The 27,482-nt window shown below is 37.6% G+C and overlaps 1 protein-coding gene across 1 annotated transcript; it reads right to left on the minus strand.

The window, feature by feature from the left end:
* Window positions 1–5,046: 5,046 nt before the first annotated feature.
* On the minus strand, window positions 5,047–18,280 carry UBXN2A (UBX domain protein 2A). Its single transcript, XM_052649466.1, has 6 exons — window positions 18,234–18,280; window positions 15,441–15,579; window positions 13,192–13,298; window positions 8,502–8,639; window positions 7,263–7,421; window positions 5,047–5,747 (listed from the first exon to the last, which is right to left on the minus strand). The coding sequence occupies exons 1-6, from the start codon at window positions 18,272–18,274 to the stop codon at window positions 5,555–5,557; spliced, it is 777 nt and encodes a 258-aa protein (XP_052505426.1). The 5' UTR covers window positions 18,275–18,280; the 3' UTR covers window positions 5,047–5,554.
* Between the last annotated feature and the right edge of the window lie 9,202 nt (window positions 18,281–27,482).

Raw genomic sequence — 27,482 nt, forward strand, 5'->3', positions numbered from 1 at the left:
AAAACTGGTGTATGCAAACTTCCCCGACAGGTACTTAAAAGGGAAGGGCTTACAACACATACAAAGATTAACTGAAAACCCATCACAGACCTATAGAGGCTGAGACATAAAACTCTTCGATCTTGGCTTAGACAAGTCCATCTTAGGACACCACAAACCTAAGATGGGCTATAGCTAAATGAAAAACTTCTGTGTTGCAAGTCAAGCAACCAGTGAAAAGACAACCCAAAGAATGGGAGGAATGTTTGCAAATCATTGTGTTGGAATATATAAAGAACTCCTCAAACAGTAGAGATAGTACAGTTAAAACTGGGTGAAGGATTTGAATAGATATTTCTCCAAGTCTACAAATGGGCAATAAGCATATGAAAAGACATTCATGTCATTAGGGAAATGCAAAGCAACAAGAAACCACTGTTAGAAAGACTATAATTTAAAAGACAAAAACAGGGATTGGGAAGAATGTGGGAAATCATACCTTGCTAGTGGGCTTGTAAACTGTGCAGGTGCTTTGGAAAAGTCTGGCAGTTCTTCAAAAGTTAGGTATGAAATTATAGATCCAGCAATTCTACTTCTAAAGATGTAAGAGGAATGAAAGCATGATCACACAATAACTTGAACACTAAGTGAAGAGAAATGAAAGCTATGTCCGACTCTTTGGGACTCCATGGACTGTAGCCTGCCAGGCTCCTCTGTCCAAGGGATTCTCCAGGCCAGAATACTGGAGTGGGTAGCCTTTCCCTTCTGCAAGGATCTTCCCTACCCAGGGATCGAACGTAGGTCTCCCATGTTGCAGGTGGATTCTTACCAGCTAAGCCACAAGGAAAGCCCTTGAGAACTAAAGTATTTATAATAGCTGGTCAAGGCTATGGTTTTCCCAGTAGTCATGTATGAATGTGAGAGTTGGACTGTGAAGAAAGCCGAGTGCTGAAGAATTGATGCTTTTGAACTGTGGTGTGGGAGAAGACTCTTGAGTCCCTTGGACTGCAAAGAGATCCAACCAGTCCATTCTGAAGATCAGCCCTTGGATTTCTTTGGAAGGAATGATGCTAAAGCTGAAACTCCAGTATTTTGGCAACCTCATGCGAAGAGTTGACTCATTGGAAAAGACTCTGATGCTGGGAGGAATTGGGGGCAGGAGAAGGGGATGAGAGAGGATAAGATGGCTGGATGGCATCACCGACTCGATGGACGTGAGTGTGAGTGAACTCCCGGAGTTGGTGATGGACAGGGAGGCCTGGCGTGCTGCAATTCATGGGGTCGCAAAGAGTCGGACATGACTGAGTGACTGAACTAAACTGAAACAGTGGAAACAACCCAAATGTCCATCAACTAATGGGTGAATATTTAGGATGTTAGGAATATTCATACAATTTTATTCAACAATAAAAAGGACATGGATGAACCTTGAAATTTTATGTTGTGGAAAAAAAGCTGGTCACAAAAGACAGCAATATTGTATGACTCCACTCACATGAAATGTACATAGAGGTAAATCTACAGAAAGAATATAGACTTGTGGTTGCCAAAAACTGAGGGTGGAGACTGTTAAATAACATCAAGTTGAAATTTCTTTGAATAATTTACATTTGAACACACTATATATGCAGTTTTAGGAGGTTTGGAAACACTTCACTCACAATACTTTGTTGCATATACTACCACAAGTTTAATTTTGAAAGGAAGTGGGTGGGGGGGGGCAAACCAAAAAAACCCCCAAATCCTCTTTCCCTTTTTCGCACAGAGATGTAACTAAAAGGCATTTCCCCCATTACTATTCTACTTAAAGTGGCGGTATAGTCCTAATAGAATTTTTAAGGACCAATAGAGTTCCATAAATAAAACAGGTCTACAATAACCAAGAAGTTTGTTTTTTTAAAACAAAACTGAATACTGATACACTTAAAAATATCTGTAAAGATGCACAACAAAATGTTATTAGTGGTTATCTCTGAATGGTGGAATAATAGGTGAGCTAAAGATCATTTCAGCATAACTGTATAATTTTCTTCAGTGGATATGAATTATCTATGTAAAAAACATACATTTAATTCAAATGACAAAGGGCCAAATATTAGTCTACTGAGTAAGCCACTTCTATTTGAAGATTCAGTGTGATGAGCAATGTTTGAAAGGTTTCTACTGAGAAAGAATAAAGGAGTAAATCTTACTAAGGAGTCTTCAACTACGTGAAGTAGTTCCACTAACAACACAAAGGGTGGTGAAAGAAATAAACACAACCACTGAGTTTAAAAGTATCACATTTTAACACTTCTGAGTATTAAATGAAAGTAACATTGGTTAAAATAGCTGGCAAATAGAAAGCACCTAATAAATGTTTGTTGATTCTCAAACTGAATGTCTTTGCAAATAAAAATGACAAATGCATCCATATGTAACTAATTTATAACAAACAAATATAAATTATTTCACAGATCCTTTTAATGAACAGTATTTCATCTTTAAGACAACAGTTCTTTAACCATTATCAAGATTGCTTTCAAAATACTTTAAGGCACTGAAATAGATGCATGCATAATTTCAACACAATTAAGTAAAATGAAAACTACTCTAAATGACAGAAGTATATAAAATAAATAAGATCACCTTTATAACCTGGATAATGCATAGTAATTTAACCAATAAATTAAAATTTGTTAAATTCAATATGTACTTCTATATAACAGGCCTAACAATGCTTTTAAACTGATTGAGGCCAGTTTTCAAACAACTACTTAGGTCAAATTGTATTCCACACCTAAGATGCTGACTTATTTTCAAGTTTGCCTTCCTTTGCAAAATTCAGTTTGTTTTCTAAAGTCAACATGTTTGGGCTATATTAGACATTTAATTAACAACTTTAGAATTTTACACTTTCACATAAAAAGCTTTATGAGGTGGTTCTCACTTTAGAAAACCTTTAAGAATATCACTTGTGGTAAAGTTTTCACAGTTACAAAAATGAGGGTTATTGCTGATGACGGGTCTTTCTCTAAAGAACTTCTCATTGTGGTGTACTCTACATGTACACCCAAGAAAACTTCCAATATGTCTTCTGGATAATAATTACGGTAAACTGGAAAACCCATAAGGGAGGCTTTTCTATACATGTGAGGACAATATTTCCAACAAGAAGCCCCTTCATATAAATATATGGAGAATCATAAATTGACATATTTATGCAAAGGAAAATGATAAAATGCTTCATGACAGGACTATATGAAACATTTTCTTACAGATTCTTGAAAATATATGGACAGTCATCTTATGTATGATCTTAGCATCCCCTCACTTTTTTAAGAATGCCATTATTTTTGTTTCACTAGCGAGAGGGCTCTATCATGGCTGTAAACGTTACCGACAATAAATATTTTCTGTTATGTGTCTGTTTATTTCTGAGGGTGAATGACAAAAGGAAAAGTCTCTCCTTTGTTCTCCCTCTCTCCCTGATAAAACGACAGAACTCTACCACGTGGAAGGCTGAGAGCTAGAAAAGCAAGCATTCTCAAAATGGATTTCAAACAGAAGATATATCTTATAAACCAGGTCATCTAGTTATGTGTCTCCCTTTTGTTATCCCTGAGCCTTTAATAAAAACCTCATTTAAATAGTGCAGCCTTGTCTCAGCTGTGCTTATAGAAGATAAAGCACAAGTTTATCTCATGATCAGTTCAGCATTAAGGGGTGGGGGAGGGAAAAACAGTTTAAGAACAAACCGTGGGGGACCAGGATAAAACTTAAAGGTCTAACAGCCCCATTTCACTCGTGTCTTATACTGCCATGGTGAAGCATGCAGGTTTTATTTTCCTAGGGTGAAAGCTTAGTGCAGGATTTCCTGAAGATAGCTTCTCCTACTACATACCTAAGAATTACTGGAAATTAAAAATGTAGAGATCTGGGACCCATCCCAAATACAACGAATTGTTAAAATGTGTGCGGTAGGTGGCAGGTAATAGGCATTCTGAAAGCTTTCCAGGTGATCCTTAGGCATTAAGGCTTGAAGATCACTGCAAATCACTGCTTTCACTTAATCACAAGATTAGTTCTTTCAAGGGGTCTGCAAGGTCAAAACTATTTTCATAATTATATTAAGATGTTATTCTTGCTTTTTTTCCTTCACTTTTTCAAGAGTTTACAGGAGCTTTTACCAGAGGGGACATGATGTGCGGTATTGCAACAGACTGAATGTGGAAGCAAACGAGATCCCAGCTGTCTTCTTTAAATTGGACAGTAAAGATGTCTTGCAGAAAATAAAATACAATGCCACATTTCCCCCTCCATCTTTTGACATTTTGGAAAATGACATTTTTCACGAAAATGTTCTTTACATTAACACGTTTTTAGTGAATAAATATTTTATAACCTTTTATTTTAAATATAACATTAATATGTGTAACACACATAAACAAAAGGTCTTGGGACCAAAAAGTTTGAGAGCTTCTCTTTCCAGCAGGCATTCAGTACCCTATGAACATTACTGCTGATAGGCCCCGTTGCTTCATTCCTTGGCATACTCAATGTATATTTCACTTTAAATATGATTCAACAGATCATCTGCCAAAAGCTTCTTAAACTTATTTTCAGGCAAGAGGATTTAATCTGACAGTGAAATACTCAAGTCGAATCAGTTTTAGTTAAAAATCTAAGATGTGAAGCAGGTTTTCCTTAGTGACATCTAACGTAATAAACAATCCTTTAATATATAAACAGGCCAACTGATGTATGAAATAGAAAACCACATTTCACATGACGCATTTTTAAAATGTTAATTAGTAAGGTGACAACATCAGCATTAGATTCTATGTGAGTGGTGCCAAACAAATGGCTCACTCCAAATGTCAGCTAAAAACAAACCCCTAGTTTTTGAAAGAAAATAAAGTAGGGAATAAACAGGTTCCTAGAGAAAAAAAGAATTCTTTTAAATCTACACATTTTTAAAATGTTGAAATATGAGTTGGCACATTGATACTGACATTATACTAAGCTACACAGTTTTATTCTTAAATGAAAGTACATCCCAGATACTGTTAATATTCGATTGTTGGAGTACTCAAATTCGGAACACTTCTGAGGTTTAGCTGTGGTAAAAGCAGACCCTTTCAGCCTTTGATTGTATCGCAGATATAAGAAAATTACACTGATGCTTTTAACCTGCCATGTACAATTTTTTAATGTATTGCCATTTAAAAAATCTGAGACAGCTAACATTTAAACACATCATTGCTGTTTGGGAATGATATTTTAATGAAAGATGCTGTGCACATATTTCCTACTTTATACCATAGTAAGATTTTAAATGATGTTATTGAATATATCTTATGTTGAATAAATGATATTTGAAAATAAGTATATTTTTCTTTCTGAGTAGCCTTCTGGAAAAAGTTCACTGAATATAGTTTCCAGTAATAGTTTACTTTCCTAACTTGTACTTACAGCAGGGAATTGAAACAGTGTAAAACCCAGAAAATCTGACTTTCCCTTGTTTTGATTTGCATGTCCACTTATGACCATCATTTTTGGGGAAACTTTCCACTTAGTATATCAAAAATCAATGCTATGAAAGTTCTTTAAAAGGTTCAGCGGTTTTTTTGAGTCTCTGAATGATTACAGCATTCTGTAAATCAGCTTCTTCCAGTGTGAGTGTTTCATCTAGCAATTTGAGGAAAGGAAGAGCAGTTGCCAGGGAAAAGGGAGGACTCCTCTGAGATCCCTGGTATTTTTCGATGAAGTCTTTGATGTGGCTTATCCTGTAAAATAGCACAAACTATTAATGTAATTTTATGAAAACCTGAATTAGCTAATTTAAGGTGAAGTATGGGATTTTCTTAAACATAATTTAGTGGGAACTTAGTGATGGATCATTATATCTTCTCACTTTTGCATATGCCTAAAAATTTATATAACAGAAAAATCAACATAACTAGCTCTGCATGGATCAGAAACGGTCCAGTCAGTAACCCTACACAGACATGGGCTTTATCTCTTCCATACCAGGTGATGTTGTATGCAAATCTAGTTAAGAAAACACTTAACCTGGTGCAGGCCTATTTTCAATTAGTATCAGGAACACTATAATGTAATATAATCACTGCAATCTTAAAGGCAGCTCAGTTATTACATGTAAGTATATGTGTGTATACTTGAAGAGGGAGAGGACATACACAGTTCATCAAAAATAATTAACACAGATTTACAACAGATTTCTCTCTTGCACAAAAGGAAACAGATAAGATCATGGAAAGGCAAATAAGATATATTGGCATATGTTTTGAGCGAGGTAGTACATAAGTTCGGAGAAGGCAATGGCAACCCACTCCAGTACTCTTGCCAGGAAAATCCCATGGATGGAGGAGCCTGGTGGGCTGCAGTCCATGGGGTCGCTAGGAGTCGGACACGACTGAGCGACTCCACTTTCACTTTTCACTTTCATGCACTGGATAAGGAAATGGCAACCTACTCCACTGTTCTTCCCTGGAGAATCCCAGGGATGGGGGAGCCTGGTGGGCTGCCGTCTATGGGGTCACACAGAGTCCGACACGACTGAGGCGACTTAGCAGCAGCAGCAGTACATAAGTTATTTCACTATTACTATTTTAACCAAGCACATATGTATAGAATATTTTACATGTATAATATCTCCTTCCCAAATTTTAAATGCTTTTAAATAAAGAAGAAAACCTACAAACAATATGTTCCTACTTTAAATAAAATGAAAAAAATTAAGAAGAGATGAATGACTAGAAAAATTTATCAAAGTAGTAATAGTGATGATCTCTAGGCGATGAAATTTAAATTGACTTCAGTTTCTTTCAGGACTTTCCTGTATTTTCATTCTTTTTATACAATTAATAATGGAGAAGGCAATGGCAGCCCACTCCAGTATTCTTGCCTGGAAAATCCTATGGACGGAGGAGCCTGGTGGGTTGCCGTCTATGGGGTCGCACAGAGTAGGACACGACTGAGACACAATATACACATAATGCTAAAAGGTCTACTTAAAAACATATTGAAAATAATTCTTTTAAAATTATATATCTAGTTAAGCCATAAAACTAATGAAATAAGTGGAAAAAAATCAAAAATATTTCATTAACGTCCAAGAATTTCCATTGTCATGATACATTATGTTTAGAGAACTATTTATTAAGATTCTTGGTTAGTTCTTAAAAATAACTATTGAGTGACTTGAAAAGAAGAAATATTATTAAAACTCGGGGGGGGGGGGGCGCGGAATCAGACAAATAATGAAATAGAAGACTCACCTGTGAGAAATGTTAAATTTTTGGACAATCCTTTTCCCGTTGGCTAACCAGATCTGTATATTAGTGATGGGTTCCAGATTGTTTAGTGGGACAGCAGACAACTTATTTTTATTCTCAACTTCAATATTCTTAGCTTTAGAAACAATTTTTGGTGTAGCACTAGGAAAATCCATACAACAAATCAGATGGGTGTTTTTCAGCAAGCAGAACTTTATCATTAAACAATTACTCTAAAACTTTTACAGGGAGTATAGATTTTAGGAAGATTTTAGCCAGTCACAGCTGTTCCCCCACTAACACATAAATATATTAGTATCAGTTGTATCTATCATAGATGATGATTATAGGAATTTAATGAAATTATGCATATCCAAGTAATATGTACGACTGTAGAGTGTTATATAAGTATACTTGAATACTACTTAAGTACATATATATTTGAATAGTGCCTTCCAGAACAATTTTATAGTGCTGACAGATCCACGGACTTTACCTATGTCCCAGGTTAAAATTTCTAGAAGAAATAAGTTCTCTGTAGAGAACAGTCCTTGGGTTATAAACGAGATAAAGTACTTCTTCATCACTCTGAAGGTCACACTTGAATATTTTTATACTTGTGGATGAATATGCATGTATATACCATACCAATCTTGATAATTCATACATGAGAATTCATAAAAATAAGAAGCAATCCTATATTTAACCTCTTTGCACATTCTGTCACAGGCATAACTAGATAAGATGAAGACTGCAAAGTCTGAAAATAATTAAAGGCTTTGATACTAACTTTATCAGGCATTATTTCACTTGTATTACTTCAAAATTCAGATACTGATTGGAGGAATGCAATGCTGAAGGCATTGGTTACAGAATACTATCTCCCAAAGCTAGCCTATATACCCTATGACATTAATGGCAAAGCTCAAGTGGTGGGTGCCAGGGAGAAAAAATGATTTACCCACACAATTTTGTCCAATGTCCTTATTAAACCAGGCCCTTTTGATCTGATAAAACCAAAAAAAGCCTTCATGATTTTTAAGTGTAGTGCCAGCTTGTGTTATTTTCACTAAGGTGAATATGATTTAGAAGTTCTCATAAAAGTTACAATGAAAAAAAAATCTCATTTTCAGTGGGAGAAATGATAAACTCTATATATGTGGTCTACATAGTGAAATAATTAAAAGCCAAATATTAGCCAAGCCTCTGCTTATTAAAAGCACAGACCATGAGCCTACTCACCTTCCCAGTCTGTGACCTTGTCCTGAGAAGGGCTGAAACACAGGCTTTGTTGACATACATACTTCATTTTTCTTATCTTCAACTTTAACATCCACCTCCTCTTTATCAAAAACTCCCTGTAATTCTAAAGGTAATTCCCTTGGAAAGTAAAGAAAAGAAGCTAAGAAGCTACTAATATCCCTTTTGTTCCTCTGAAAAACATATTCTATATGCAAAAAGAATTAAAAAATATACAAATGAGGCATATAATATTCTATATAATAAAACTACATCTATTTAAAATAATATAGTTAAAATAATACAATTAGATAATATGAGTATCAAAAGCCAAGAATATAGAAAAAAATTTTTAAATTAAATTTTTTATTGAAGGATAATTGCTTTATAGACTTTTGTTGTTTCTGTCAAACCTCAACATGAATCAGCCATAGGTATACATATATCCCCTCTCTTTGAACCTCCCTCCCCATCCCACCCCTCTAGGTTGATACAGAAACCTTGTTGGAGTTTCCTGAGCCATATATCGAATTCCTGTCGGCTATCTATTTTACTTATGGTAATGTAAGTTTCCATGTTACTCTTTCCATACATCTCACCCTCTCCTCCCCTCTCCCCAAGTCCATAAGTCTATTCTGTATGTGTTTCTCCACCATTGCCCTGTAAACAAATTCTTCAGTACCATTTTTTTTAGATTCCGTGTATATGCGTTGGAATATGATATTTGTCTTTCTCTTTCTGACTTACTCTGAATAATAGGTTCTAAGGTTCATTCACCTCATTAGAATTGATTCAAATTGATTTGAATTGATTTTTATGGTAAAAAATTTTTAAAACTACAAATTCATGAACAGCTTGAGCTATTCAGTTTGTCCAGAGTAACACTGAAGTCATGAAACATTTGATGACTACATACTGCTAAAATTAAACAATTTGATCACTTTCATAGATATCTAAATAGGATTAATAATGTACAAGAAAAATCAAGATCTTTCTTTCATTTTTTAAAATGAAAATATAGCTACATGCTTGTTCCAGAAAAGCAAGACAAAAAATATAAATACAAATTGACTTAGACAGTGACAGTCCCCTCCCTCCAAAGTGACTGTCCTTAGAATTCCTCTCTTGATAAAAAATTGGGGTGAGTCTCTGAAATTTTTTCTCTATATATAGTAAAATACCACAGATTTGTAATTTTTCCCAAGATGGTATCATTCTATACACACTATTCTGTATTTTGCATACTGCTATTCTGTTTTAAAGTAGATCAAGTACAAACATATAAAATACTCTTTTCATCTTTTTCTAAATGATTTGTAAGAAATGTGTATATATTCCATTTACAGGATATAAGTGCAACAAGTATTCCCAGTTTGGCAATTGATTTTATATAATCAGACTTATCTTTCTTATATTGCTTCTGGGATTCATGCCAACTATAGTTATATGCAACAACATGGATGACTATCCCAAAGAAATAAACTGAGTAGACACAAAACTTAAACATAGTCCATTTATATAGAGTTCAAAAATCAGATAAAATGAAAAAAGCCTAAAGAAAAACAAAAAACTATTTAAAAAAAGCAAAGAACAAATTACCACTGAAGTTAGGATAGCATTACTTTTGTGATATTCCTACCGATAAAGTATACTTTAGTCTTATCAAGGATTGTTGTTATTTAGTTGCTAAGTCATGTCTGACTCTTTTGCCACCCCATAGACTGTAGCCCACCAGGCTTCTCTGTCCATGAGATTTTTCAGGCAAGAATACTGGAGAGGGTTGCCATTTCCTTCTCTAGGGGATCTTCCCCACTCAGGGATCAAAACCATGTCACCTGCATTGGCAGGTGGATTCTTTACCACTAAGATACCTGGAAAGGTGGCTATCATGAATTAAAAATGGGACAAATCTGAACTGAGAGACATTCTATATAATTTGGGCCCATAATCTTCAAGTGTCAAGGTTATTAAAAAAAGACAAAAACAAAAACTCAGGAACTGTTCCGTTTTGAAGAAATGAAAGAGACATGACATTTAAATGCAATAAGTAATTCTGAATTGGACGCTTTCGCTATAAAGGATAGTATTAAGATAAATAGCGACTCCTGAAAATATCTGACAATTAAATGTTAATCATATATTAATAGATGGTTGTATTGTGGTTACAGAGGTAAATATATTTCCCTTTTTTTAAAAGGACAGTATTAAGATAAATAGCGACTTGAAAATGTTTGAGGATTAAATGATAATCATACATCATTAGATGGTTGTATTGTGGTTACATAGGAAAATACATTTCCTTTTTTTTAAAAATAAAATATACAAACTATTCTGGATGAAGAAGCATTACTTTGGCAACTCACTCTCAAATGCTTTTAGAAAAGTTCTTAGTACTTCACTTGTGACTTTTGTATAAGTTTGAAAAAGATTAAAAATTAATTATATACAAATATACTACAAAATTAATTATATACAAATTATATACAAATATAATACAAAACAATTTATAATTTGTATATACATTGTACATATACATATGTACAGACCTATATATGTGTATGTATATATTGAAAATTGGTTATCTACAGAATATTATGAACCCTTCTGAAATAAAAACTGACCAAAATAAGTACTTTGCACCATTAAATTGATGTCACACATAAAATCATATGATAAGGACAGTGCTATGGGACAGAATTTAATTTTGTGTATCTTTTTAATAAAGCAAAAGCATGAATATGAGCATCAATAGCTGAAAGAATGTTCATGTCTTTTACACATTAATTTATTAATTTATCATGAAAGAGTAATTGAGATACTAGTTAACTTTGAACATAATTATAAGAAAACATAGGAGTAAAATCTTCAATGCCCTGACATAAGTGATATTTTCTTAGCTATGACACCAGACAAAGGTGACAAAAGAAAAAAAAATCAATAAATCAGACTCTTCAGATTAAAAACTTTTGTGCTTCAAAGAGTACCATCAAAAAAATGAAAGAACAACAAACATAAAAGAATGGGAGAAAATAGTCTCAAAAATACATCACAAACTGTTACATATAAACAGCAAGGTAAATAACCTAAATTTTAAAAGTAGGCAAGGGGGAATTCCCTGGTGGTCCAGTGGTTAAGGCTCTGCACTTTCACTGCTAAGGGCTCAGGTGGCAAGGGTAAAAAACACCAACAAAGGATCTGAACAGATATTTCTTCAAAGAAGATATCCATGTGGCCTACAAGTACATGAAAAGATGCTCAACATGACTGGTCACTAGGGAAATGCAAATGAAAACCACAAGATACCACTTCGTAATGAGTAGGATAGTTATAATTTAAAAAACCAGTGTTGGCAAGGATATGGAAAACTGGAACTAACAAGCACTGGCAAGTATATGGAAAAACTGGAACTTTGATACACTGTTGGTGGGAATATAAAACAGTACAATCACTTTGGAATACAGTGTGGCATTTCTTCATAAACAGAGATAACAATTCCACTCCTAGACCTGAGAGGACTGAAAACATTATGTCCACATGAAAACTTGTACACAAACGTTCAGAACAGTATTATTTGTAATACGCAAGATATGGAAATGACCCAAATGTCTCTCCACTGAGAAGCGAATAAACTAAAGGTAGCATATCCATACAATGCAACACTATTTGGCAATAAAAAGGAATGAAGAATTGTTAAAAGCTACATGAATGAAATCTGAAAAGACTATGTTGAGTTAAAGAAGTCAAACACCAAATGATTCCATTTATATGGAATGTTCAAACTAGACAAATCCATAGAAGAAGAAAGAAGACTGCAGTTGTGCAGGGTTGTGAGGAGCAGGAAATGGAGAGTGGAGAGTGATTACTAGCATGGGGGTTCTTTTTAGGGTGATGAAAAAGGAAATATTTTGGAATTAATAGTGCTGAAGTTGCATAACTCTGTGAATATACTAAAAAATTATGAATTGTATACTTTAAAGGAGTAAATTTTATGGTAGGCGAATTTTATTTTAATAAAGCTTTAATTAAAAATAAAGCTGTTATTTTTCTTAAAAATTTAAACACAAGGATAATCACATATTTTTTATAGTGGGAGACTTAAGAAATAATCAAATCACCAACAACTAGGTATATATATATATAAATTATGGCTCATCATTGTAACAAAATAATATACAGACATATTCAAGTATTTCAAGATAAAGTCAAAACACTTTTTTAAATATATGCACAATTATGTATAAATCTATGAACAGAAAGTGCCAAAATGAAATTCAACAGAAATGTTAATAGCAGTAATACTTCTGTTTTACTTCTGGGTAATGAAACTACGGGTGATTTTCAAGTTTTTATAAATATATAATATAAAACACTACAGGGCAATGGAAATCACAATTTAACAACTATAAAGATCTTTAAACATAATTATTAAATAACAAGTAGGATGTGATGTGGTATTAAGTAACACTTGGCAAAGTGAATTAATTTAAGTCAGATTTTGGTTGATCAGAATTCACATTCCTGACCCTTCAAGATTACAGCTGTGGTTCTCTTAAGAAAACCCATCTTATGCAAAGTGTGAATTTAAAAGAGAAAAAGGATTTTTCAATGTATAAGGATGTGTGAACAACATTAAAAAGGAATCTTCCAAATGAAACATATCTAAAATATCCTTCTGCTAACAAAGATTGCTTACCCTTTTTTGATGGAGTTCAGAAACTGTTGACTTGCACCATCAGAATAACTTCTGAAATCATCATTGACAGTGAATCCATTTTTCCATAATTTTATGCTTACATCTACCTGCAAAACAGTAAGAAACAAAATGTATAATGTTAATCAATAAAATGTACTAGTAGATTAAAAATCCTTTGAAAATTTCTTCTATCAGTGTATATTTTATGTATCAATCTTTTCTTTAAAATTGAGATATAACTGACATATAACATTGTATTAGTCTTACAACATGATTTGATGTATGTATATATTGCAAAATGATTACAGAATGAGTATAATTAACATCCATTACACAGTTTAAAAATTTTAAATATACCATTCATAAGAGTTAGCGTCAAATATAAAATATCAAAATTATAATGTTCATGTATAATCTAGTTCATAATGAATAATATTTTAAAGTAAGTCATTAATCATTTTCTTTAGGAGAACTCATTTGGAAGAATATCCTGTGCTCTATCTCAGAGGACACTAATGCTGTCTGGTCAGAAGAGACTTCTCAACAGTTAGAGAAATCTGAAATGACTTGAACATTAGACTTTGAACATTAAAAATAAAAATGGGGGAAAAACAACTAAGAGTAATTAATAGCTATTCCTTCAAATGTAATCTATCAGTTTAGACTTCCTGGGTGGCTCAGTGATAAAGAATCTGACAGCCAATGCAAGAGAGATGGATTGGCTCCCTGATTCGGGGAGATCCCACATGCTGCGGAATAACTAAGGCTGTGCACCACAACGACTGAGCTGTGCTCTAGGACTGGGGAGCCCCAACTACTGAAGCCTGCTTGCCCTAGAGCCAGTGCTTCACCACAAGAGAAGCCACTGCAATGAGAAGCCTGTGCACCGCACCTAGAGAGTACCCTTTGCTCACCACAACCAGAGAAAGGTCTGCACGGCACTGAAGACCCAGCACAGGCAAAAATAAATAAATCAATAAAATTATTAAAAAAAACACACAATAATTTGCTTAAAAAAAGAACTGTCAGTGTTACTGTTAGCAATATTTCATCTCTCAACATTTTCTGGATCATCTCACTTCCTTGAAGTGTCAGACTCACTTTATACATTTTGAGGAAGTGTCTGCAGAATAGCCAAGACTGAAAAATCAGTTGTCTGTAAAGCATCCTTTCATGTATAAACAGTACACCATGAAAAAGCAAACTGTTCAGCTTGCATCTCAAGCAACTGTACTCTTCCTTAAGATATTTCTGTATATTGCAGAAGAGTTTCACATATGTGTCTGTGAGTGTGTGTTAGTCTCTCAGTCGTGTCCAACTCTTTGCAACCCATGGACTGTAGCCTGCCAGTCTCCTTTGTCCATGGAATTCTCCAGGCAAGAATACTAGAGTGGGCTGCCATTTCCTTCTCCAGGGAGTGAACCTGGGTCTCCTGCATGGCAGACAGATTTTTTACTGTCTGAGCCACCAGGGAAGCCTCATTTTATGTATATACTTCATATTTTATTACACAGAAAGTTAGTAAGATAGGTATTGAAGTGTTGGGATTTAATGGAATCTGTAAGTTTCACTGTTCTATCAAGGACATTCTTAATTGAAACAAGTGTTTTTCACCCCCTGCAAGTGCAAAGAAGAGTACAGTAATTACTGGTATGGTGTGGTGCTGTGTGGTGCCATTACCTCAGTTCCTCCTGAGGTGCCAGTTTTGTTGACCATTGCTTTTGCAATATCAGTGCAAACTCAATACAGTGAAAAAAGTAAATAGTATCTTTCTATTAGTAAGAAAGCTGAGCACAGAAGAATTGATACTTTTGAACTGTGGTGTTGGAGAAGACTCTTGAGAGTCCCTTGGACTGCAAGGAGGTCCAACCAGTCCATCCTAAAGGAGCTCAGTCCTGGGTGTTCATTGGAAGGACTGATGCTAACACTGAAACTCCAATTTCTTTGGCCACCTCATGCAAAGGGTTGACTCATTGGAAAAGACTCTGATGTTGGGAGGGATTGGGGGCAGGAGGAGAAGGGGACAACAGAGGATGAGATGGCTGGATGGCATCACCGACTCGATGGAAGTGAGTATGAGTGAACTCCAGGAGTTGGTGACGGACAGGTAGGCCTGGTGTGCTGCGATTCATGGGGTCGCAAAGAGCCGGACACGACTGAACTGAACTGATTAGTACGAAAACAGTTTTGACCTCTAAAGGTCCATATTTTGAGAAACATCAGGAAAGAAAAGATTTATGGACACTTACCTGTTTCTTTTGTTCAGTGGGAGACAAACATTTGGCACCAACCTTCTGAGCTTCCTCAAAAAGGCTGTCAACAAAATATTCACAATTTGTTTGTTGACTATCACTAAGAGGTTGGTGGTCAGATCCTGTTTCACAAACCCTACACACAAACAGACACAAAAAGAAGAAGCATTACTGACCACTAATTCTCTAAAAGTTTACATAAATTGCTCTAGTTAAGGGATCTAACACTGAGACACTACCTCCATGTCTGCAGTCAGAGATCCTATTTTAAATTAAGATAATAGATATGTGCCCTTGGGAAAAAGCCATTAACCCTTTTGGTCCAGAGCAGAGCTCTCTCAACTCAGTCCATTGACACTTGGGGAAAGATAATTCCTTGCTGAGCTGGCTGGCCCATACATTGTAGGAGGTTCAGCAGCGTCGGCGAGCAGTAGTGTGGACATCCCCCTACATCCCAGTTTTATAATAAAAAACACCTTCAGACAATGCCAGATGACCTCTAGGGGTGGGATGGATAAACCTTGCCATGTGGAAAACCACTGGTCCAAAGTGGAAAAAAATATGTGTTCTTTGTAAAGGTCTCAAAATTGCTTTAAAAGGGGTTACTGTGTAGTTTTTGGTAACAGGGAGCACTCTTGAAACAAAAGGTGATAATGTGTGAAGAACAGTCACAATCATAGCTTTGCCCCTTTGTGCACTTCAGAATAAAATTTCCCACTCAAGACTTTCATTTGTAGTGGTTTAATACTCTGCTTGCACTCATCTCACACGCTAGTAAAGTAATGCTCAAAATTCTCCAAGCCAGGCTTCAGCAATACGTGAACTGTGAACTTACAGATGTTCAAGCTGGTTTTAGAAAAGGCAGAGGAACCAGAGATCAAATTGCCAACATCCACTGGATCATCGAAAAAGCAAGAGAGTTCCAGAAAAACATCTAGTTCTGCTTTCTTGACTATGCCAAAGCCTTTGACTATGTGTATCACAATAAACTGTGGAAAATTCTGAAAGAGATAGGAATACCAGACCACCTGACCTGCCTCTTGAGAAACCTATATGCAGGTCAGGAAGCAACAGTTAGAACTGGACATGGAACAACAGACTGGTTCCAAATAGGAAAAGGAGTATGTCAAGGCTGTATATTGTCATCCTGCTTATTTAACTTATACACAGAGTACATCATGAGAAACACTGGGCTGGAAGAAGCAGAAGCTGGAATCAAGATTGCCGGGAGAAATATCAATCACCTCAGATATGCAGCTGACGCCACCCTTATGGCAGAAAGTGAAGAGGAACTAAAAGGCCTCTTGATGAAAGTGAAAGAGGAGAGTGAAAAAGTTGGCTTAAAGCTCAACATTCAGAAAACTAAGATCATGGCATCTGGTCCCATCACTCCATGGGAAACAGATGGGGAAACAGTGGAAACAGTATCAGACTTTATTTTTCTGGGCTCCAAAATCACTGCAGATGGTGAATGCAGCCATGAAATTAAAAGACGCTTACTCCTTGGAAGAAAAGTTATGACCAACCTAGATAGCATATTCAAAAGCGAGACATTACTTTGCCAAAAAAGGTCTGTCTAGTCAAGGCTATGGTTTTTCCTGTGGTCATGTATGGATGTGAGAGTTGGACTGTGAAGAAAGCTGAGCACCAAAGAATTGATGCTTTTCAACTACGGTGTTGGAGAAGACTCTTGAGAGTCCCATGGACTGCAAGGAGGTACAACCAGTCCATTCTAAAGAAGATGAGTCCTAGGTATTCTTTGGAAGGAATGATGCTAAAGCTGAAACTCCAGTACTTTGGCCACCTCATGCAAAGAGTTGACTCATTGGAGAAGACTCTGATGCTGGGAGGGATTGAGGGCAGGAGGAGAAGGAGACGACCGAGGATGAGATGGCTGGATGGCATCACCGACTTGATGGACATGAGTTTGATTGAGTTCCGGGAGTTGGTGATGGACAGGGAGGCCTGGCTTGCTGCAATTCATGGAGTGGCAAAGAGCTGGACACGACTGAGTGACTGAACTTAACTGATCAGATATTTGCATGAAATAATAAATCCTCCAGTGAAAAAATAACAATATTTGGTATAGAAAGTGTTCACAAAACATCTGTTAATATAAACATTTATCTTTTTAAATGGACTATGAATGAAAGGTGCTTACATTTTTGAGTATTTAAGACAAAAAGAACATAATAGAAAAATAGATATTTCATCTCAGATAAGGGAGAATAAAGAACTCTATATTAATAAGAACCACAATCTTTACATCTGCAATTTATTGGCTGCCTGCTACATGCTAATACTATACTCAGTGTTTTGAATTGGCTAATTCTCACAAAAACTTCTCAGATATCTATGTATGCCCTCTCCCTTTTTAGAGGAGATATTGAAGCTCAAAGAAGCTAAGTTGCTCAAAGGCCAGAGAAGTAGTAGAAGACAGAGATGAGATTCAAACTTAGGTTTATTTGACTCCAAAGTCATTATATTTCCACTACGACTCCAAGAGAGTATAACAGAAGGGGCTAATGAAGTAAACAGTTACTTTAATTTTTCAGTTATATAACAGAAATAATAAGTGAGCAGAAAGAAATTTAACACTTTTCAAAAAACTAATCACAAAAATATTTAGAAACCACTAAAAATCCATTTAATGTGAGTACAGCAAAAAACACCAACTTTCAAATACATTACTCATAGATACTTAACAACTAATCATAATGAAAATATACTAAATCAGTGAACTGTGATAAAAATAAAGATAGTACAAAGAAAATGCACTACTCAACTTACCATTCTTCCTTTATACTTTCAAGATTATCCACTTCTTTCATTCTTTTTTGTTTTACTATAAAAGGAAAAGCGAAAGTTTTTAATATAGTATTTTAAATAAATTCATTCCCCCATATGTATTAATATTCTTTAAGCTATTATACAGTCCTAAAATAGCACCAAAGAGATCTTAAGAACAAATGACCAGACCCAAAGCTGTCACTTCAATCTAGAGTAAAGCAATAGTAAAAAGTAAATTCAGGATTTGGATAATCTTCTGGTAAAAGAAAGATTTGTAAATATTATGATGAAAAATAATGTACCCTTTGATTTAATAACAAACAAAAGCAAATGTAAACATTTCATTCAACTTTCAATAGTAACAAAATATTAAATCAATATAAATGATTCTCACAATGTTGGAGAAAGCAAACTGACCATGTTATATCTTTTGACCCTGATCTTCCAGATTTCTGGAAACTTAGAAGACCAACAATATAAGCTATATACATAAAATATGTCTACCACAGCTGTTTTTCATCAAGAAAAATTGAAAATGCAGTAAGTGGTCATGATATAGCTGCTTGATGGGACACTGTGCTATGCTTAGTCACTCGGTCGTGTCTGACTCTTTGCGAACCTGTAGACTGTAGCCCACCAGGTTCCTCTGCCCCTGGGGATTCTCCAGGCAAGAATACTGGAGTGGGTTGTCATGCCCTTCTCCAGGGGATCTTCCCAATACAGAGATTGAACCCAGGTCTCCCGCATTACAGGTGGATTCTTTACCATCTGAGCCACCAGGGAAGCCTAAGAATACTGGAGTGGGTAGCCTATCCCTTTTCCAGTGGATCTTCTTGACCCAGGAATCAAACCAAAGTCTCCTGCATTTCAGGAGGATTCTTTACCAGCTGAGCTACCAGGGAAGCCCTGATGGGATATTATGTATCCCTCAAAAATACTTGTGAAGAAAAAGATACCATATAAGTGAAAAATATAAGATATAAAAATTTCAGCAAAAATTGAATATGAAAAAATGGAGAGAAACAAAAATGAAAATAGTTATTGTTGGCAGGTAATAAAATTGTGGATTATTTTCTTTCTTTTCCAAACTTTCTGTAATATTCTTGCCTTTACAACAAAAATTATGTAAGAAATAAGCAAAGAAACCATGGACATTCCAGTAGTCCAGTGGCTAACACTCCAAGTTCCCAATGCAGGAGGCCCAGGTTTGACCCTAGGTCAAGGAATTACATTCTACATGCTACAATTAAGAGTTGACATACCGCAGCTAAGGGTAGGCTGCAACTAAAGAACCTGCATACTGCAACTAAGACTTGGTACAGTCAAATAAGTAATAAAAATTTTTAAAAACAACAAATTGATTTTAAAAATAATCAAGCAAGTCAATGTTTAAAACAATCCAAGCCATCTGCCCTTTGAGAAGTCCTGGACGCAAGGTTACCCTAGATAAGTATACCAAAAACTCACACCGTGGTTTCTAAATACAATTTTCCTAAAAAAGGGAATTATGGCTCCTTAGAGAAAATTTTGACTACACAGGCAGAGAAAGAACAAATGAACCTGAAACATACTGCTCCAGAAAGTAAGATGGTGCTCAGTGAATGATGAAGACATAAAAGGACACTGAAACTACATGAAGAGGCTCCCGCTGGACAAATCTGGGAAATGGAACGTCAAAGTAAATGATGATACTAATGGATTATACTCATTGAATAAAACAAAAACCCATGAGGAATCCATACTATTATTACAGATCTAAAAAAAAAATCAGGAAAAGATGCACTTTTAAATAAACTCAACAATCATATGGAGTCATCATTATAAAAATAAATTCTAGATATAACCAAGATTTAAAATTTAAAAATTGAACTTGGCTGACATATATAAACTACTACATATAATACAGGTAACTAATAAGAACCTACTGAATAGCACATGGAACCCCATTCAATACTGCAATGACCTATATGGGAATAGACTCTAAAGAAGAGTTACATATATATATAAAACTGACTCCTTATGCTGCACAGCAGCAACTATCAGTAACACAACATCATAAATAATTATACTCCAGTAAACTGCCCTCCCCATCCCCACTCCCAAAATGCACTCGAGGGTGATGTCAGCAAAATGAGGGAACAGGCAACTGCAAGCTCCTATCTCCACAGAAACACTGAAAGATAAGCAGAAACTGTTAGAAACAACTTAGTCAGAACTCTGGAAAGCAGTCAAAGGTTTGCAGCTATCAAATGAATGATAAAAAAATGCAACTTAAAAACAGCAGGGAAAACAAACCAATTCAAAACTGGGCAAAGGATCTGAACAGACATTTCTCCAAAAGATATATGAACAGCCAATCAGCACACGAAAAAGATGCTCAACGTCACTAGTTACAATCAGATACCACTTAATACATATTAAAATAGTTATTATTTAATAAAACAAAAATAGTAAGCATTGACAGCGTGTGGAGAGATTAGAGCCCTGGAACCCTAGTGGTGGAAATGTAAAATGGCACAGTGGTTGTAGAAAAGAATTTGGTGGTTGAGGCATTATTCACAAAAGCCAGGAGATGGAAGCAATCCAGATGTCCACCAACAGATAAATGTCTGAACAACACGTAGTGTATACATACAAAGGAATATTTGTTGTTGTTCAGTTGCTAAGTCATGTCTCCACATTTCCTGCATTCCAGGTGGATTCTTCACCACTGAGCCATAGAGCCCATAAAAGCCAGTATTTACTTTTGAAATAATTAGTTGCATTCAAAGAGAAAACATTTATATATTAGTATTGTTTTTATGAAACTATGGTATAAAGAAAGATAAAGCAGTGCGTCTCAACCAGGAGGCAACGATGCCACTAAGAAGACATCTGGCAATGGCTGGAGGCATTTCTGGGTTGTCAAAACAACTGGGATGAAGGGTGCTCCTAATATCTAGTAGAGGAGGTCAAGGATGCTGCTGAAAATCCTACAATGCATAAGACAGTCCCCACAAGAAAGTATTGCCCAAAATGTCAAGTGCTAATGTTGAGAGACCCTGATATAAAGCAAAGTCAGCATCTTTGCCGGCTGCAATGAAGCTGAATCCGCCTGCAATGCAGGAGACCCTGGTCCGATTCCTGGGTTGGGAAGATGTGCTAGAGAAGGGAAAGGCTACCCATTCCAGTGTTTTGGCCTGAAGAATTCCATGGAGTATATCGTTCATGGGGTCGCAAAGAGTTAGACACCATGAGCAACTTTCACTTTCTTTACCAGCTGCTCTACCAGGGAGGAGAGGGGGACGACAGAGGATGAGATGGTTGGATGGCATCATCAACTCAATGGACATGGGTTTGGGTGGACTCCGGGAGTTGGTGATGGACAGGGAGGCCTGGCGTGCTGTGATTCATGGGGTTGCAAAAAGTTGGACATGACTGAGCGACTGAACTGAACTGAACTACCAGGAAAGCCCTCCAAGGTGCTTAGCCAAGTGCAGAGCAAGGAGGAGCCATTCTTAAAGCATCTCACTATGTTTCCCATTAATAAGTTATTATTCTCTAGCAAATTATTACTATGTTTTATCATTTCACAGTTAAAGCTATTGATAAATTGTTTTTACTTGTTCCATGAGAACAAAAGAGAATGAAGAACAGACCTTGCATTCAAACTATCCTGTGCTGGAATACTGGCTACATCATTTTTGAGCTTAAGACTTGCTTAACTTCTCTAAGGACCAGTTGCCTAACTTGTAACTTGGAGATAATTATCCTCCTAAGAAGGTTGTTCAGAGAACAAAAGAGATATCGAGACTACAGTAATGTTATTATCCTTTCTCTTTTCCCAGTCCCCAATTATAACCTCTGTTACAAGGACTTATAGTAAGAAACACCTTCAGACTTAGTCTCAAAGTTTTAATTTCAACATGGCTATGACATTTCACTTTTCATTTCACTAGATTAACTTTAAAAAAACATTTGTATACTTATAGAACCTCCCACTGCTGTGTGCAAGGTACTAGTTTAGAACTAATGGTAGAAGGACAGACTCAGTATCCATTAACAGAAAGTTTACAGACTAACAAGGAAAAAAATAAACTGAATTACTAATTGCAAACACAGTACAGAATTGTAAAGTAAAAACTCATTCTAGGAACTTTCTTGGTGATCCACTGGTTAAGAATCCACCTTCCAATCCAATAAGGATGGGGATTTGAGCCCTAGTTAGGGAACTAAGATCCCACATGCTGTGGGGCAACTAAGCCCCTGTGCCACAGTGAAGATCCCACATATTGCAACTAAGACCCAATGCAGCTAAATAAATAAATGGTTTTGGAAAAAACAAAACAAAACTTATTCTATAATGGACATAAAGTTACTATTATTTTAGGTATTTCTACCATAAATTAGTAACATGGAAATGAACCATGCAAAAATTTTACATCCATTGAGTGAGCATCTACAACCATCAGTCATGTAACATGAAAGAACCTAAGTCATGTACATACTGTATGTAGAAAATAAAAAAGCCATCTGACAAATATCGAAGTTACCACTATGAGGCTGGGCATCAGAATGGACAGATAAACACAAGTTCCTTCATTCTGCTTCAGTTTACTTCCAATTAGTACCACTACCATCTTACATTTGTATTGTATTATCACAGTTTACTAGACACCTTCTCAAATATTATCCCACTTACTCCCAGCAACTGTAGTAATAAAATCAGTCAGGAGCCAGAGGAAACTGGGCTATCTGGAATGTATCCACTAAAAGGAAAATCCAGTCAAAATAAATTTAGACTACCAAGAAATGTCATCTTTTAATGTATACACTAGAATTTGAAAAGAAAAATATGCATATTACAAATTTTACTTATTTTTAAAAACATACTACAGGCTATTTTTTTTTTTAAGATTATTAATTTGAATCAAGATATTGTACCACTAGGCATGCTATGCAGAAACTAGTTTCTCCTTTAAGGATAAAGTCATTCAGCACAAAGGAAAAGAAACCAATGGATCACCTTTCAGTTACATCTTCTACAGAATAGGATTAGGCTGCCAAGAGCAAACTATGTCAGCATCAGATTCAAACACTAGTAAGACAGTTATTCGTATATTTTGTGAATTCTAGTTTATTAACTATTATGTATATAACAATTTAAAAAATGAAATCTTTTGGAAAGTTTTAGCTTAGCTTAGCTGTAATCCCAGTAGTGAAGAACATACATTTTTGCTATCTTCTATTAATAGAAAAAATTGTTAAGGAGGGAGTTATATGCTCACAAGGACCACAACGATAGTGACAAAAGTAATTTCAATGAGAAAATCTTAGGAGAAAGGTGAAACTTCTGCAAAAAACCCTCCAGATCCCTGAGTTAGCTACTGTTTTGACACCAAGATATTCTCATTCCAGAATGGGCTCCATACTGTTATTTCCCTTGCAAAACCCATCTCAAATACAATCTCCTTTAGAAAACCTCCCACGATTCCTCCAAAAGGCATGAATATAGAATTACTGACACAACAAGGAGAGATCAATTATGTACTCTTTGAATCTGCCCTACCTTCACAACCACAACCCTAGCACCATCTTCTCTAGGTGGTTTCCCTACATCCATTCTTGTTCCCATCCAATTCAGTTTCTACACAGGAGTCAAGGTGACTTTTTTTTTTTTTCTTAATGACAAGCAGCTTATGGGATCTTAGTTCCCTGATTAGGATCAAACCAGGCCCTCGGCAGTCAAAGTATGAAATCCTAACCACTGGACTGCCAGGGAATTCTCTTTTTTGTTGTTTTGTGTTTGTTTGTTTTTTTTTTTTTTGTCAGGGTGACCTTTTTGATTAAGATACAGATTTGATTATGAGACTTTCCTGCTTCAAATGCATCAAGACCTCCCACTATTCTTCAAATAAGATCCAAATACCTTGGATAACATGACAAGGAGTTAACTGCAATGCTCTCTCACTACATTTGAGAAGTTTGAAAGTTTTGGTATAAACATTTTTTTTAAAAAGAAAAGAAAAAACTGGTCCCCAAACCTTAACATTATTTAAAAGGCCCCACATCATCTCTCTGGCCCGAACTAACCACAGTCCCCTCAATTCACCTGTTCTGATCTTCAGTTCCCCAAACATTCTCAAGTCTTTGTGGAACTGATTTCCTTTGCCTGGATCTTTCTTCCCTCCTTTTGAAACCGTTTTGGTGTCCTTTCTGGGGGCAGGGGTGGGGTGTGGGGTCCGAAGAGCTCCAGTACGGGGAATCTCCTTCACCTAATTTCCTACTTATCCATAATAACTGAGCTCAAAGATGACCTATTCCTAGGAAAATCTGAACTGATTTCTTCAGTCCCCGGTTATATGTTCACACAACACCGAACATTCCCTCTTTTCAGCTTCTTTCTAGGTAGAGGATGACATGGTTAGATAACTATCTAACCAAAGGACAGGAGTTTGAGCAAACTCTGGGAGACAGCAGAGGACGGAGGAGCCTGGCTTGCTGCAGTCCATGGGGTCGCAGAGTCAGATATGACTTAGCATAGGAAAAACAAGTTAGGTAAGTAGGCATTTACTTGTGTGATTATTCGTTTCCTCCAATGACACTGCACAAACCTATAATGGTCACTGTCATAGCGTCAGCACTCAGCACACAATAGGTACTAAAAACATTTGAATGATAAATTTAGTAATTAGCATTAAATATTCAGTAATTAAAGTCTTCGTGTAAAGTATTTACGACACGCAGGGCTAAAAGTCAGTGCTCAATACGTAGTAGTTTCTGCCTTGCATCACTTTTGTTGTGTGCTTAATTACTCCCTCCATTCTGCACACAATTCTTATTCATTTTTTGGATTCCACCAGTGCCTGTCTCTGGAGAAGGCAATGGCAACCCACTCCAGTACTCCTGCCTGGCAAATCCCACGGACAGAGGAGCCTGTTGGGCTGCCGTCTATGGGGTTGCACAGAGTCGGACACGACTGAAGCGACTTAGCAGCAGCAGTGCCTGTCTCTAACTTTACCTTATAAACAGTCCCAAAACACACCTGAGCCACGACTATGAAATAAGGAAGCTTGATTTTCACGTCGCTTATAAAATCGATCCCATTTTACAATCCCACATTAGTAGGGGCTGCCAGTTTCCTATCTTTACTTTCAATGATCTCAGATTGAGTACGAAGAAACCAACGCTGGAAGCCACACTAACGTTCGTTATTGCTAACAAGCAACAAACTGCAAATAAAAATGGACACAGAGGAAAAACAAATTAAGTAGGAAAAGAGAGATCATCAAGTCTACAAAATAAAAGTGAGTTTTAAGAGCCAACTAATGAAGTTACCTAAGAAAGGTCCACCCCACACAAACATGCGCTTTATTTCTGCGCTGCGAGTCTGCATTTTGAGAACAGAGAACTCGAAGTTTCCGAGCGCCCGCAGAGAGAGAAAACCATCGGGGCGCGTGCCCGGAGTCAGCGGCCCCGGAGCCGCGCCTCACCTGCGCGGGCCCCGAGTCCGCCCCGCCCGCCACCCCACTGCGCCCTTTCGGGGTCGCGGACCGGAGCTCCGACAAAGACGCGGCGAGGCGGCTCCGCCAGACCCATCCAACCCATCCACCGGGCCCCGCCCGGCGGCCGGCCCGGCCCCTCACCCAGCCGAGCGCGGCGCGGCTCCGGGAAACTCACCTCCCGGCGCGGCCGCTGGAGGGGGCCGCGCCGCGCCGTCGCCTCGCGGCCTCGGTCTGTCTGCTCAGGGGCCGCAGGCGCCGCCGCCGCCGGGCTGGAGCCCCTCAGATGAGGAGCACCGCCGCCCCCAGGCCCAGTCGAGCTCGGCGGCCGGGCCGCTGGAACCGCGCGCGCCTCCCTCGCTCAACGCCGCCCGGCGCCGAGTACGCGCCGAGGCTGGCTCTGCGCAGACCCGAGCGCGCGCGCTCGGGGGCGGGGCTGGCGGCGGCGGCGGCTGCTCGCCCAGTGGTCCGCGCCGATGGCGGCCGCCTCCTTCCTCCTGCGGACGCTGCTGCTTCCTATCTCTCCACTCGGCGCGGAAAACGCAGGGAGCTAGGTGTGGGCTCACCTCAGAACTCAGCACCAACTTACCTGTGTACTTCGTCAGCCTCTGATTGAATCTGCGGAGAGATTTCCCTGCATCCTGACCATGTTGAACTTTACCTGAGCCCCGAGATTCCGGGAAGCCACGGTTAAAAGCACCCACCCCCCGCCCCTTCCGTCCCCCCGCGACCCTTTCGTGTCCCTGGAAGGTCTGACAACAGGAAACCACACTTCCCCACGCGGTTTATTCAGACTCACGGAATAAGTCCCCTTGTTTTTACCCATGACAAGGTCAGACATAGACCCTCCAAATCGCCGTTCTCTTTGCTCCATGATTGATTGTCTTTACTGATTGTGCCCACTGACAATCTGGACAAAATACCAGCTACCTTGTTCTGACCAAACTTAAGATTCTCTCCTTCCTCCAGGCTCCTAGAACTTGGACCCACTCTCAGCTTGACCTAGCCTACAAACTCTCAGCTTGACCTAGCCTACAATCCCCCCTTCATCGTCACTGAAAAGTAGGCCGACCTCCACATAAACCACCCTGATCTGCTGAGTGATCAACTGCCACCTCCACCCGTCCATCCCCCTGGCCCTATGCCCAGCTCTGTGAAGTCTTCGTTCCTCCTCCCTATAAAAGAAGGACCCTTTTCTGTCTGCCTACAATGCGGGAGACGCTGGTTCGATCCCTGGGTCGGGAAGATTCCCTGGAGAAGGAAATAGCAACCCACTCCAGTACTCTTGCCTGGAGAATCCCATGGATGGAGGAGCCTGGCAGGCCACAGTCCATGGGATCGCAAAGAGTCGGACACGACTGAGCGACTTCACTTCACTTTTCTGACTAACCCTGGAGGTTAGTCAGGCCTCTGTGATAGCATTCCCTGATAGTGATGGTTGTTGCCTCAGCTACCACATCTCATTGCAGTAGTTTCTTTTCCTCTTCTTGGAATAATCCTTTCCAATAAAGTCTCTCTTTATCTAAATCCAGGACTTTTTTGCTTGTTTTGGACAATTGAGTGTTCCTCCCTTTGTATTTATCCTCTGGCTTTATTGCTATAGTCTCTCCACCCCTCCATCCCACCCTTATTCCTGTTGGAATAATCCTTTCAAATATAATCTCCATTTGCCTATTTGTTTTTACTTGACAGTTTTTAGTGTTGGGATTCAAGTTGATATTGGGCTTCATCTACAGATCCCTGCCATCCCCATGCAAGTAAAGGCACC

The sequence above is a fragment of the Budorcas taxicolor genome, chromosome 11 (assembly GCF_023091745.1).
Source record: "Budorcas taxicolor isolate Tak-1 chromosome 11, Takin1.1, whole genome shotgun sequence".
NCBI lineage: Eukaryota > Metazoa > Chordata > Mammalia > Artiodactyla > Bovidae > Budorcas > Budorcas taxicolor.